At 50.1% G+C, this 14,455-nt stretch overlaps 1 protein-coding gene across 4 annotated transcripts in view; it reads right to left on the minus strand.

Annotated features, from left to right (window-relative positions):
- abcd4 (ATP-binding cassette, sub-family D (ALD), member 4) overlaps positions 1 to 13,053 on the minus strand; it is a 69,176-nt gene extending 56,123 nt beyond the window's left edge. For 3 of the 4 annotated variants that reach the window (XR_009510529.1, XM_059961975.1, XM_059961969.1), the window contains exons 1-4: positions 12,949 to 13,053; positions 10,143 to 10,261; positions 9,172 to 9,299; positions 7,492 to 7,631 (exon numbers count right to left, since the gene is read on the minus strand). Coding sequence is in view for 3 of the 4 variants with exons in the window: in XM_059961975.1 (XP_059817958.1) it covers positions 7,492 to 7,631; positions 9,172 to 9,299; positions 10,143 to 10,261; positions 12,949 to 12,998 (437 nt within the window). In the remaining variant the exon portion in view is untranslated. Of the gene's footprint in view, positions 1 to 7,491; positions 7,632 to 9,171; positions 9,300 to 10,142; positions 10,262 to 12,933 lie in introns of all 4 variants that reach the window. The other variant, XM_059961979.1, reaches the window with a different exon arrangement.
- Positions 13,054 to 14,455: the final 1,402 nt, after the last annotated feature.

Genomic DNA, 14,455 nt, shown 5'->3' on the forward strand with positions numbered 1-14,455 from the left:
GCCTGTGTTTGACAGGTCTCTGTCTCTGTTACCGGAGGAAGGTGCCTGTGTTTGACGGGTCTCTCTCTGTTACCGGAGGAAGGTGCCTGTGTATGACGGTCTCTCTCTGTTACCGGAGGAAGGTGCCTGTGTTTGACGGGTCTCTGTCTCTGTTACCGGAGGAAGGTGCCTGTGTTTGACGGTCTCTCTCTGTTACCAGAGGAAGGTGCCTGTGTTTGATGGTCTCTCTCTGTTACCAGAGGAAGGTGCCTGTGTTTGACGGGTCTCTCTCTGTTACCGGAGGAAGGTGCCTGTGTTTGACGGGTCTCTCTCTGTTACCGGAGGAAGGTGCCTGTGTTTGACGGGTCTCTGTCTCTGTTACCAGAGGAAGGTGCCTGTGTTTGACGGGTCTCTCTCTGTTACCGGAGGAAGGTGCCTGTGTTTGACGGTCTCTCTCTGTTACCGGAGGAAGGTGCCTGTGTTTGACGGGTCTCTGTCTCTGTTACCGGAGGAAGGTGCCTGTGTTTGACGGGTCTCTCTCTGTTACCGGAGGAAGGTGCCTGTGCTTGACGGTCTCTCTCTGTTACCGGAGGAAGGTGCCTGTGTTTGACGGGTCTCTCTCTGTTACCGGAGGAAGGTGCCTGTGTTTGACGGTCTCTCTCTCTGTTACCGGAGGAAGGTGCCTGTGTTTGACGGGTCTCTCTCTGTTACCGGAGGAAGGTGCCTGTGTTTGACAGTCTCTCTCTGTTACCGGAGGAAGGTGCCTGTGTTTGACGGTCTCTCTCTCTGTGACCGGAGGCAGGTGCCTGTGTTTGACGGTCTCTGTCTCTGTTACCAGAGGAAGGTGCCTGTGTTTGACGGGTCTCTCTCTGTTACCAGAGGAAGGTGCCTGTGTTTGACGGTCTCTCTCTGTTACCGGAGGAAGGTGCCTGTGTTTGACGGGTCTCTCTCTCTGTTACCGGAGGAAGGTGCCTGTGTTTGACGGTCTCTCTCTGTTACCGGAGGAAGGTGCCTGTGTTTGACGGTCTCTCTCTGTTACCGGAGGAAGGTGCCTGTGTTTGACGGGTCTCTGTCTCTGTTATCGGAGGAAGGTGCCTGTGTTTGACGGTCTCTCTCTGTTACCGGAGGAAAGTGCCTGTGTTTGACGGGTCTCTCTCTGTTACCGGAGGAAGGTGCCTGTGTTTGACGGGTCTCTGTCTCTGTTATCGGAGGAAGGTGCCTGTGTTTGACGGGTCTCTCTCTGTTACCGGAGGAAGGTGCCTGTGTTTGACGGGTCTCTGTCTCTGTTATCGGAGGAAGGTGCCTGTGTTTGACGGGTCTCTCTCTGTTACCGGAGGAAGGTGCCTGTGTTTGACGGGTCTCTCTCTGTTACCGGAGGAAGGTGCCTGTGTTTGACGGGTCTCTCTCTGTTACCGGAGGAAGGTGCCTGTGTTTGACGGTCTCTCTCTGTTACCGGAGGAAAGTGCCTGTGTTTGACGGGTCTCTCTCTGTTACCGGAGGAAGGTGCCTGTGTTTGACGGGTCTCTGTCTCTGTTACCGGAGGAAGGTGCCTGTGTTTGACGGGTCTCTCTCTGTTACCGGAGGAAGGTGCCTGTGTATGACGGTCTCTCTCTGTTACCGGAGGAAGGTGCCTGTGTTTGACGGGTCTCTGTCTCTGTTACCGGAGGAAGGTGCCTGTGTTTGACGGTCTCTCTCTGTTACCAGAGGAAGGTGCCTGTGTTTGACGGTCTCTCTCTGTTACCAGAGGAAGGTGCCTGTGTTTGACGGGTCTCTCTCTGTTACCGGAGGAAGGTGCCTGTGTTTGACGGGTCTCTCTCTGTTACCGGAGGAAGGTGCCTGTGTTTGACGGTCTCTCTCTGTTACCGGAGGAAGGTGCCTGTGTTTGACCGGTCTCTCTCTGTTACCGGAGGAAGGTGCCTGTGTTTGACGGGTCTCTGTCTCTGTTATCGGAGGAAGGTGCCTGTGTTTGACGGGTCTCTCTCTGTTACCGGAGGAAGGTGCCTGTGTTTGACGGGTCTCTCTCTGTTACCGGAGGAAGGTGCCTGTGTTTGACGGGTCTCTCTCTGTTACCGGAGGAAGGTGCCTGTGTTTGGCGGTCTCTCTCTGTTACCGGAGGAAAGTGCCTGTGTTTGACGGGTCTCTCTCTGTTACCGGAGGAAGGTGCCTGTGTTTGACAGGTCTCTGTCTCTGTTACCGGAGGAAGGTGCCTGTGTTTGACGGGTCTCTCTCTGTTACCGGAGGAAGGTGCCTGTGTATGACGGTCTCTCTCTGTTACCGGAGGAAGGTGCCTGTGTTTGACGGGTCTCTGTCTCTGTTACCGGAGGAAGGTGCCTGTGTTTGACGGTCTCTCTCTGTTACCAGAGGAAGGTGCCTGTGTTTGATGGTCTCTCTCTGTTACCAGAGGAAGGTGCCTGTGTTTGACGGGTCTCTCTCTGTTACCGGAGGAAGGTGCCTGTGTTTGACGGGTCTCTCTCTGTTACCGGAGGAAGGTGCCTGTGTTTGACGGGTCTCTGTCTCTGTTACCAGAGGAAGGTGCCTGTGTTTGACGGGTCTCTCTCTGTTACCGGAGGAAGGTGCCTGTGTTTGACGGTCTCTCTCTGTTACCGGAGGAAGGTGCCTGTGTTTGACGGGTCTCTGTCTCTGTTACCGGAGGAAGGTGCCTGTGTTTGACGGGTCTCTCTCTGTTACCGGAGGAAGGTGCCTGTGCTTGACGGTCTCTCTCTGTTACCGGAGGAAGGTGCCTGTGTTTGACGGGTCTCTCTCTGTTACCGGAGGAAGGTGCCTGTGTTTGACGGTCTCTCTCTCTGTTACCGGAGGAAGGTGCCTGTGTTTGACGGGTCTCTCTCTGTTACCGGAGGAAGGTGCCTGTGTTTGACAGTCTCTCTCTGTTACCGGAGGAAGGTGCCTGTGTTTGACGGTCTCTCTCTCTGTGACCGGAGGCAGGTGCCTGTGTTTGACGGTCTCTGTCTCTGTTACCAGAGGAAGGTGCCTGTGTTTGACGGGTCTCTCTCTGTTACCAGAGGAAGGTGCCTGTGTTTGACGGTCTCTCTCTGTTACCGGAGGAAGGTGCCTGTGTTTGACGGGTCTCTCTCTCTGTTACCGGAGGAAGGTGCCTGTGTTTGACGGTCTCTCTCTGTTACCGGAGGAAGGTGCCTGTGTTTGACGGTCTCTCTCTGTTACCGGAGGAAGGTGCCTGTGTTTGACGGGTCTCTGTCTCTGTTATCGGAGGAAGGTGCCTGTGTTTGACGGTCTCTCTCTGTTACCGGAGGAAAGTGCCTGTGTTTGACGGGTCTCTCTCTGTTACCGGAGGAAGGTGCCTGTGTTTGACGGGTCTCTGTCTCTGTTATCGGAGGAAGGTGCCTGTGTTTGACGGGTCTCTCTCTGTTACCGGAGGAAGGTGCCTGTGTTTGACGGGTCTCTGTCTCTGTTATCGGAGGAAGGTGCCTGTGTTTGACGGGTCTCTCTCTGTTACCGGAGGAAGGTGCCTGTGTTTGACGGGTCTCTCTCTGTTACCGGAGGAAGGTGCCTGTGTTTGACGGGTCTCTCTCTGTTACCGGAGGAAGGTGCCTGTGTTTGACGGTCTCTCTCTGTTACCGGAGGAAAGTGCCTGTGTTTGACGGGTCTCTCTCTGTTACCGGAGGAAGGTGCCTGTGTTTGACGGGTCTCTGTCTCTGTTACCGGAGGAAGGTGCCTGTGTTTGACGGGTCTCTCTCTGTTACCGGAGGAAGGTGCCTGTGTATGACGGTCTCTCTCTGTTACCGGAGGAAGGTGCCTGTGTTTGACGGGTCTCTGTCTCTGTTACCGGAGGAAGGTGCCTGTGTTTGACGGTCTCTCTCTGTTACCAGAGGAAGGTGCCTGTGTTTGACGGTCTCTCTCTGTTACCAGAGGAAGGTGCCTGTGTTTGACGGGTCTCTCTCTGTTACCGGAGGAAGGTGCCTGTGTTTGACGGGTCTCTCTCTGTTACCGGAGGAAGGTGCCTGTGTTTGACGGTCTCTCTCTGTTACCGGAGGAAGGTGCCTGTGTTTGACCGGTCTCTCTCTGTTACCGGAGGAAGGTGCCTGTGTTTGACGGGTCTCTGTCTCTGTTACCGGAGGAAGGTGCCTGTGTTTGACGGGTCTCTCTCTGTTACCGGAGGAAGGTGCCTGTGCTTGACGGTCTCTCTCTGTTACCGGAGGTAGGTGCCTGTGTTTGACGGGTCTCTCTCTGTTACCGGAGGAAGGTGCCTGTGTTTGACGGTCTCTCTCTCTGTTACCGGAGGAAGGTGCCTGTGTTTGACGGTCTCTCTCTGTTACCAGAGGAAGGTGCCTGTGTTTGACGGGTCTCTCTCTGTTACCAGAGGAAGGTGCCTGTGTTTGACGGTCTCTCTCTGTTACCGGAGGAAGGTGCCTGTGTTTGACGGTCTCTCTCTCTGTTACCAGAGGAAGGTGCCTGTGTTTGACGGGTCTCTCTCTGTTACCAGAGGAAGGTGCCTGTGTTTGACGGGTCTCTCTCTGTTACCGGAGGAAGGTGCCTGTGTTTGACGGGTCTCTCTCTGTTACCGGAGGAAGGTGCCTGTGTTTGACAGTCTCTCTCTGTTACCGGAGGAAGGTGCCTGTGTTTGACGGTCTCTCTCTCTGTGACCGGAGGCAGGTGCCTGTGTTTGACGGTCTCTGTCTCTGTTACCAGAGGAAGGTGCCTGTGTTTGACGGGTCTCTCTCTGTTACCAGAGGAAGGTGCCTGTGTTTGACGGTCTCTCTCTGTTACCGGAGGAAGGTGCCTGTGTTTGACGGGTCTCTCTCTCTGTTACCGGAGGAAGGTGCCTGTGTTTGACGGTCTCTCTCTGTTACCGGAGGAAGGTGCCTGTGTTTGACGGTCTCTCTCTGTTACCGGAGGAAGGTGCCTGTGTTTGACGGGTCTCTCTCTGTTACCGGAGGAAGGTGCCTGTGTTTGACGGGTCTCTGTCTCTGTTATCGGAGGAAGGTGCCTGTGTTTGACGGGTCTCTCTCTGTTACCGGAGGAAGGTGCCTGTGTTTGACGGGTCTCTCTCTGTTACCGGAGGAAGATGCCTGTGTTTGACGGGTCTCTCTCTGTTACCGGAGGAAGGTGCCTGTGTTTGACGGTCTCTCTCTGTTACCGGAGGAAAGTGCCTGTGTTTGACGGGTCTCTCTCTGTTACCGGAGGAAGGTGCCTGTGTTTGATGGGTCTCTGTCTCTGTTACCGGAGGAAGGTGCCTGTGTTTGACGGGTCTCTCTCTGTTACCGGAGGAAGGTGCCTGTGTATGACGGTCTCTCTCTGTTACCGGAGGAAGGTGCCTGTGTTTGACGGGTCTCTCTCTGTTACCGGAGGAAGATGCCTGTGTTTGACGGTCTCTCTCTGTCACCGGAGGAAGGTGCCTGTGTTTGACAGGTCGCTCTCTCCCTCTTGCTCAATGCTGCCGGTGTCTGCGGCTGGGGCAAGGTTTAATAGCGGCGGTTTATGGATTGGATTAATTTTTGGAGAACTCTGCAGTTCATGTTATATGTGTGTCTGGTTACTCCTTGTTTTATTACTATTTTGTGTGATTTTGATTGGGGCGAATCTCGCATTTGTATACAGCATACATACTTTGATAACAAAAGTACTTCCAGTAGATGAACTTTGAATTCCAGTCCAGATTCCGCCTCTCATCGACATACCTTTGGCGATTTATAGTACTAATCGACTTTACAACCTTTGGGCATGCCTTTGGGATGTGAGTAACAGTGTACAAGATGAGAAAACGATTAAACATAGTACAGGACCATGATGTTGTGCCAAACCTTTAACCTACACTAAGATCAATCTAACTCTTCCCTCCTACATAGGCGTCCGTGTTTCTATCACCGAGATAGAGTGAGCACAGGTAGAGCCAGCAGCCAGCATCTCTCTCCCCAGGCGGGTGGCAGTGACTGGTGTGAGAGGGCACAATTTTCAGGTGATTGGAAGAAAGTATGGGGAGGGATGGGGGGCAATGTCAGAGGTAGTTTTTTTTTTAAAAAGAGAGTGGTGAGTAAATGGAACACACTGCCAGGGGTGGTGGGAGAGGCAGATATATTGGGGACATTTAAGAGGCAAGTGAATGATAGAAAATGGACGGCTATGGAGGAGGGAAGAGTCAAGTTGATCTTGGAGTAGGTTAAAAGGTCAGGACGACATTGTGGGCTGGAGGGACAGTATGCTCCGTGTTCCAAGAAACCGGAGCAACTCACGTGACCATTGGGAGAGCGTTCAAACTCCACACAGACAGCACCGGGGGTCAGGATTGAACTGGGTCTCTGGTGCTGCAAACTCTACCAGCTGTGCCACTGCGCTGCTCAAGTGGGTACCCGGGTTCAGAGTTGAGCAAGCATCCCACCCTCGAGCACCTCTCCTCTGGCAGCAGTCTGGGCTGCAGGCAGTTGGTCACCACTCCGAGGGTAGGTGTCGAGGTACTGGGGGGAGGGGGGGTTATGGAGCTGATTTTCTGGGTCACTGTGCAGCGAGGATCAGTAACCCACGCCCCTGCCCCATCTTAGCCCAGCCACACCAGAGATAAGCAAGTTTGTGGCTGAAAAGGTGCTGACTCTGGGTGCTCAATCCAAGGGCAAGGTACCAAAAAGACTGAAGGAGGGCAGAGAAAATTTACAAGAATGTTGCCAGAACTTGAGAACCTGAGTTAAGAGGAAGATTGAATAGATCAGGACTTTATTCCCTGGAGCATAGGAGAATGAGGAGAGAGCTGATAGAGATGTTCAAAATTATGAGGGATTTAGATAGGGTGACTGCAAGCAGGCTTTTTCCACTGAGGTCAGGTGAGAGTAGGACTAGAGGTTAAGGGTGAAAGGTGAAATGCTTAAGGGGAAGATAAGGGGGAAATTCTTCACCAGAGGTCGCTGAGAATGTGGGATGAGCTGCCTGTGGAAGAGGTGGATGTGGGCTTGATTTCAACCTTTAAAAGAAATTTGGGAAGGTATGTGGATGGGAGGCACTTCCTCTCAAACCTGCATTCAGTCTGGTCTTTACCACCTCGATGCACCTATGTGTGGGGTGATCTGTTTGACAGGCATACCGTCAAAAGCTTTTCACTGTATGTGACAATAACGTGAAACAAATTCACACACTCATTCAGGAGGTGGCCTGAGTTGAGGCCCTGAGTTATTGAGAATAGATTAGGATTTATGAGGGCTATAGACAGGGTGAGTACAAGCAGGCTTTTACCACTGAGGATGGGTGTCATAGGTCAAGGGTGGAATAAGCTGCCAGCAGCAGTGGAGGGCTTGATTGCAACATTTGAGAGAAGTTTGCCTATGTACACGGACGGGAGGGCTGTAGTCTGGGTGAAGGTTAATAGAACTAGGCAGTATCATAGTTTGGGGTCAGACTAGATGGGCCAAAGGGCCTGTTTCTGCGCTGTAGTACTCTGACTGTAAATCATGCATGACGGAAGACTGGAGCAGATTCGGTGGCCAGGTGGCTTAATTCTGCTCTCATGTCTTATGGGAAGCCAATTTGAAAAGCAGCTCAGGTTCCACTCACGGGTTATCCAGGCTGGTGTGCAGCACATTTAGGCTGTAGTAGACCTTCCTCCTGAAGTAGCCCTGGTGCAGTCTCTGTGTCAGGTTCTGCCTCCATCTGACGTACAACAGGTTCGAGATGTATTGGTCAAAACTCTTCAGCTGAGAGAGAAAAGCCGTCACTGGTGTCACATAACAAGCAAAGCCATCACATTCACAGCGCAGGGATTAAAGACTGACTTCACTCGGCATACACACTTACAAGGATTACGAATTTGTCATAGGGTCCGACGTGCAACCAATAACAACAACATTCAACAATTATAAAGATTAAAGAATTAGATTTTTTGTTAAATGGGTGGTGGGGTGGAGATACGTCTCTACCAGAGGAGTAAGGAGCTCCCTCCCTCTGCTCGCCTGCAGGTCACCCTTGGGCAATCTGCTTAGCCCCCGATCAGGGTCGCATGAAGCCATGGGAGCAGGTGGTGGATGGTCGTATGAGCAGCTGGTGCACATCACAAGTCCTGGTTATACAACCACTGACGCCAGGCAGACAATCTCTGAAGAGTATCAATAATGGCTGGGCTCACCCGTCTTGTAAAGACATTGCCCAGAAGGCGGCAACAGCAAACCATTTCTGTAGAAAATCTTGCCAAGATCAATCAAGGTCAACCATGATTGCCACATCATACGAGATGGCATACAATGATATGATGATAAAAAGTAAGCTTAGATAAAGTATGGCTATGGGATAAAGTGTGCATAGATACCAGGGCGTATGTATTCCTAGTGCAAACTGCGTTATAAAAAGTGGTTTACAGTGTTTACATTGCCTTTCAGTGACTGAGGTAACAGACACAGTAGAGGGGGTGGGGGAGCTAACTAGTTGTTGATCAGATTAACTGCCTGGAGGAAGGAATGGTTAAGATGGCATGGCTTTAGTTTAAAAAGCCCTACAGCCCCTTACAGAAGAGAGCTTTTGGAGAAAGCAGATTGCTAGGTGGAGAGTCTCTGTAATGATGTTTCACAGCAAGCTCCTCCCTGGCCCCATAGTGTGGGCCCTTTGAACACAGGGAGTACCTGCTGGGGTGGAGGAGGGTTGGAGTGGGAGAGGGAAGGAGGGGACAGTGCAGAAAACCTTGTGTCGAACTTTCAGTGGAGAAAGTGAAGACAGGTAAGCTTATACATCACCCAGCCCCTCGTTCACGATCCAGAACACCTGTCTCACAAACACTTTCAGATGAGAAGACGCTTGCCCGATGCAGGAGAACGAAGAGAGAAAAATGGAGTCACAGTCAACACTTCAGGCTGACACCCTTCATCAACAACCCGAAACATCAACTGTTTATTCCCCTCCATAAATGCAGCCTGACTTGCCGAGCTCCTCCAGGTCACACTCTCTTCTTGCTGCTCATAGGTTGGTGAGACAACCAAGCAGGTAGAGCATGTTAACATGGAGTCTTCCCATCAGCTGGGACCTGAACTTCCTGCCAAAGAATAGGCTTGAGGATACAGCACAAGGAAGATGACCTTCCAGTGCAGACAAACATTGAGCTGTAAGGTTTGTTGGTCATTAGACAAGCTCCCATGCCTTAATTGTCTCCCAAATGTCCAAGGGATAGGAGAATGAGTGGCAGAATTCCATCTCTCAACACTCAGCCCACCTTCAGTATACCTTAATTTGCTTAGGAAACTCACTCACCAGAGAGTTGGCCACGATAAGGCAGATGGCGATGGAGGTGAGTTCTCTGAAACCAACCAGGTCCTTGCTTCCCAGAACTTTGAAGAAGCGGCTGGGAACAATTCCCACTTGATAAATCACCAGTTGCTCTGTGAAGAAATGGCCAAGGCAGTTACTGCAAGTCTGCTCACACCCTTTCAAATCAGCTCTGAGGCAACCCCATTCTTTCATTATACAAGAGACTGTAATGCTGGAATCTGGAGCAACATACAAAGGAACTGGAGGAACTCAGCAGATCAGGCAACATCTCCGGAGGGAAATGGACAGCTGGGTTGCGGAATCAGGTGGCATTGATCCAAAGGTTCTTTGTAAGTCCTGAATGAGGCATAAAATGTGATGGTTATGTTATATTAAGTGTTAGGTAGGCAAAGCGCAAACAAGGAAAAGACAGAAAAAGAACCTGAGGTCCTGACTGACAGGTAGCTCTTTTTCACTCCATTGCTTGCTGATTGGTCACTCTTAAATCAGTGAAACTGCCGCAAAACTCTTGCCTTCAAAATCTTGCCTCGCCGCTCTGATTAAAAAGTTGCTCTTTTCATGCACCCCTGTTGTGGATTGCCCAACTCAGAGAATTTAAGGGAAGTTTGAATAGTTACATGGGTGAGAGGGTATGTACAATTACAGTCCAGGTGCAGGTTGATGGGACCAGGCAGAACATTGGCACAGACTAGACGGACCAATTCCTCCCCCTTTCCCCATGACGTCACTGTCGTGATGGTGAGACTGAGGGGAGACCGTCTCACTCTAGTTTGTCTTGGGTTGTTGCACATAAATCCCAGCTGTCCTGGGTGGGGAAAACTGTTGGAAGGCAGCTGTACAGTGGCCTGTTGGGCCAAAGAACCCCACACACCGCCAAACGACAGACTTAGATGTCACTCTTTCCATACCATGATCAATCACCGCATCCTGGGGCCAGGTCAGACGACACTCACCAAGCAAGGCAACGAAGAGCAGAGTGGCGAACATCAGCACACTCTGGGACGACCAAGAGGGGAAGAGGATCGCCTGGATGCGGAAGAATCGTTTCACCAGCAGAAGGTCCAGCTTTGGCCTGAAAGTACAGAGCACACCAGGTAATTCTAATTCAAATTCTCTCTGCCTCTCCCTCCCAGGGCTTCCTCTGTGTGCTCTGGTTTCCTCCCACATTCCAGAGACACAGGGGTCAGTCTGACCAATTGACAGAACAGGTCAATTGGTCACATGGGTGTTACTAGATGGCACCAGCTCACTGAGTCAGAAGGGCGTATTACCGTGCTGTATCTCTAAATGAAACTTACAAGTCACTGGATATATGCCGATTATAAATTCTGGAGATTTTTAAAATCAAAACACTTCAGCTCAGAAATCTGCAATGAAAACAGAAAATGCTGAAGTCTGAGCAGACAATATCCGAATGGTCAGGCAGCGTCCACGGACCGTAAAGAAACAAAGTCACCATTTCAGGGCAAAGATGCTTCATCTGAACCACTGACGGACTGATTGTTGAGGGCAACAGGGGAAGAAGCCTCATGGTGCAGGATAGTATTGCATGGATCTTACATGGGAAACCATTCAGCCCATTAGAATGTAGAATACAGAACAGTACAGCACAACAGGCCCTTCGACCCACAATGTTGTGCCAAACCAACTAATAGATAAATCAAAAAAAAAACTCCAAAACTAATCCCTCCTGTCTACACAATGTCCATACCTCTCCATCTTCCTCACATTCACATGCCTATCTATTTGTCTCTACCACTTTACCAGGCGGCGCATTCCAAGCAACCACAACTCTGAGTAAAAAAACTTGCCCCCCACATCCACCTTGAACCACCACCCCCCTTCACCTTCAAGAAACTAAATTAGTGCAAAAAAAAGGTAAAAAAAAACAAGTAGTGAGGTAGTGTTTCATGGGTTTTATAGTCCATTTAGAAATTTGATGGCAGAGGGAAAGAAGCTGCTCCTGCATTACTGAATGTTTGTCTTCAGGCTCCTGCATCTCCCCTCGATGGTAGCACTGAGAAGAGGGCATGGCTTGGGTGATGGGGGTCCTTAATGATGGATGCCACCTTTTGAGGCATCACTCCTTGAAGATTTCCTGGATGCTGGGGAGCCTTGTGCCCATGATGGTGCAGACCGAGTTCACAATTTTCTGCAGCTTATTTCAGTTCTGTGCAGTTCCACCCACTCCCCCCACCCCAGACAGTGATGAAGCCAGTTAGAATGCTCTCCACCATATAATTGTTGCAAGTGTCTTCGGAGACGTATTATTTTTACTACTAATAAGTAAGATTTATAAATTGCAATCACACTCCTCTTGTTTCTCTGTAACTTTACAATTTATTTCCTCTCACCTGCTCATCAACTCCCCTTTGATTCTTCTACCACTTACCTGGAGAAGCCAATTGACTGACCACAACGTCTATGGGATGTGGAATGGCAGCACCAAAGAAAATCCATGTTGTTACAGGAAAACTGCACAAACCTTACACTGACGGCTCCAGAGGTCAGGATCGAACGTTGGCCGCTGGAACTGTGACGCAGCTGACGGGTTGTGTGCCAACGAGATTCATTAGGACGTACAAGCAAGCTGGAGGAACTCAGCAGTGCGGGCGGCATCTATGGAAACGAGCAGCCAACATTTCGGGTCGAGACCCTTTGGCCGCAAACATTGACTGCTCATTTCCACGGATGCTGATCAACCTGCTGAGTTCCTCCAGCTTGTTTGTACGTGTTGATCTGACCACAGCATCTGCAGTGTACTTTGTGTTTTGAGATTTATTAGGATGCTGGCAGGACTGGAGCGACTGGATTATAGGGCAAGACTGGGCTTTATTCCTTGGAGCGAAGGAGGCTGATCCTATCGAAGTCTATAAAATCATGAAAGGCGTAGATATAGCGTGAAATATACAGTCTTTTTTCCCTTAAGGTTAGGGAACCGAAAACTAGGGGGCATACTGTAGGTTTAGGGCAAGTGGGAAAAGCTTTAATAGAGACCTGAGGGGCAACTTTTTCACCCAGGGGGTAGTGTGCTATGGCACAAGATGTCAGAAGAAGTGATTGAGGCGGGTACAATGATACTTAAAAGGCATCTGAGCAGGTTTGCACTTAGAAAATCTTTTGGGGATATGGGCCAATTGCAGGTTAATGGGACTAGCTTAGATGGGCATCTTGGTCAGTAAGGATGAGAAGGGCAGAAGGGCCTGGTTCCATACTGTATTACTCTGCAACTCTAGCAGATGCTTCAAGTGAGTTCAGTGGTGCTGGGTTATAGGGAAGACTGGGCTTTACTCCCTTGCGTGTAGGAGATTGATCCTATAGAGATCCATGACATCAAGAGGGGCGTAGATAGGGTGAACACATCCACTGACTCTTCCCCTAAGACCGGGGAACCAAAAACTCGGGGCCATGCTGTGGGCTTAGGGTGAGTGGGAAAAGATTTAATAGAAACCTGAGGGGCAATGTTTTCAGCTGGGGTGCTGTACTTTCACGTACTCTGTGACCCACGGAGAAGCCTCGAGTGAGTTCAATGGTGCTTGTTGTACCACGCCAGAAGCTATCTGGAATCTCCATCTCTCCGTGAATACTAGCGAGTTTCTCCAGTTGAACAGCACACTGTCTGGGGTCCCAGATGAATGAAGCTCTTTCCCTGCCCATGGCCCCTGGAATCTGCCGGACAGTCAGGGGTCAAGGGCGATGTAAAATAGTGAAGCGTTAATGCTGACTGCAGCATTTAATACTCACAATCGCCCACGTTACCTGTTGCATTCCTGCTGCCCTTTCCTGCCCAGCCGCTCGGAGCCCGACATCGCCCTCAGCACCAGCGACCTGTCAGTCACGGGAACCGGACCCGGTCACGTGAAGCCACAGCACCGCGCAGGCGCATCACGCAGCTGGAAGACCGCCGAGAAACGGTCGCAACGTGCTGACGTAAGAGTACTGGCAAATCGGCGTCGTGCTGAAGCCACAGACGGAGTACTGGCAAACGTGCCGCGCGGTGACATCACACTTAGTCCACGGTCCTTGGTTCAAGTCAAGATCTTTGCCAATGGTTCCATGCTCCAAGTGGACAGCTTAATTGTTAGCTCTATGTTCCGCTCACATTACAAAATCTCCTTTGAATCTGCATATCAGAACACATTGACTTGGACATTGTATCCCTTTTGCTTGATAATTGACACTCTTCCCTCTAAAGATCTGGGGTGTGCTGTGGTGCCGTAACTGAAATGCTCCCATGCACATAGCCATTGTTGTCACCCAGCTGGAATTGTCTTTTATATAATATTTTATTAAAGTGCCCTGCAGTTTTCAGGCTGTGTAAAAAATTACTTTTCAGAGCAATGATTGGTCGGCGCAGCTGTAAAACAAATTAGAGGGAACTTTGGTTATGAATATGGTGAAAATCTCATAATCTCATAGCTCACCGGTCGGAAACCTGTCTTCTACTCTGGGAAGCATTGGCCTCTATTCCCCATGCTATCAATTCGCTGGGGACCATAAGACATCTGGACAATACGAAATATACAGTATATACAAAAATTAAATAAGTAGTGGGAAGAACAGTGAGGTAGTGTACATGGGTTCGTTGTCACCCTTTCAACTTCTGACTGCAGCAGTGAATGATTGAACACTCCCTCCAGTTGGTTGGCACAAGTTTTCAGTGCCCTACCAGGTACACCATCAGGACCTGATGCCTTCAGACAGTTCGCCCTTTTGAAACATGTTCTGACATCAGTCTCTGAGGCAGAGAGATCACAGGGTCACCAAACGCTGCAGGGATTTGCAGGTGTAGTTTTATTCTCCCTCTCAAAGGCAGGAAAGGGATTGTCAACGTTTCAGGTCAAAGCCTTGTGTAATTCGGAGAACTTACCAGCCAACTTCCAAAGACTGACTTTCAACACCTGAACATTTTCCTCTAGTTTCAAGGGATGTGAGATCACTTAAGATATATATAGAAGATTTACCGGAGTGTTGGAGGCTAAGAGGAAAACTGACTGAAGTTTATTAAATTAGGAGAGGCAGAGATAAGGTGAACAGTCAGAATTTTTTTTTTGGTGAAAGTGGGTGGGGGGGGGGTGGAGTTTCAAAGAACATGCATGGAGCAAGATTTTACATGGAGACGGGTAAATGCCTGAAGTGGACTGCCAGACATGGTGGTGGAAGCAGATTTAAGAGGCTGTTAGACAGACACATGAATATATAGTTTCTGGAGGGAAATAGATCATATACAGGTAGAAGAGATTTAATTTAATATGGCATCATGTTT

Source organism: Hypanus sabinus, chromosome 2, assembly GCF_030144855.1.
Source record: "Hypanus sabinus isolate sHypSab1 chromosome 2, sHypSab1.hap1, whole genome shotgun sequence".
NCBI classification, from domain to species: domain Eukaryota; kingdom Metazoa; phylum Chordata; class Chondrichthyes; order Myliobatiformes; family Dasyatidae; genus Hypanus; species Hypanus sabinus.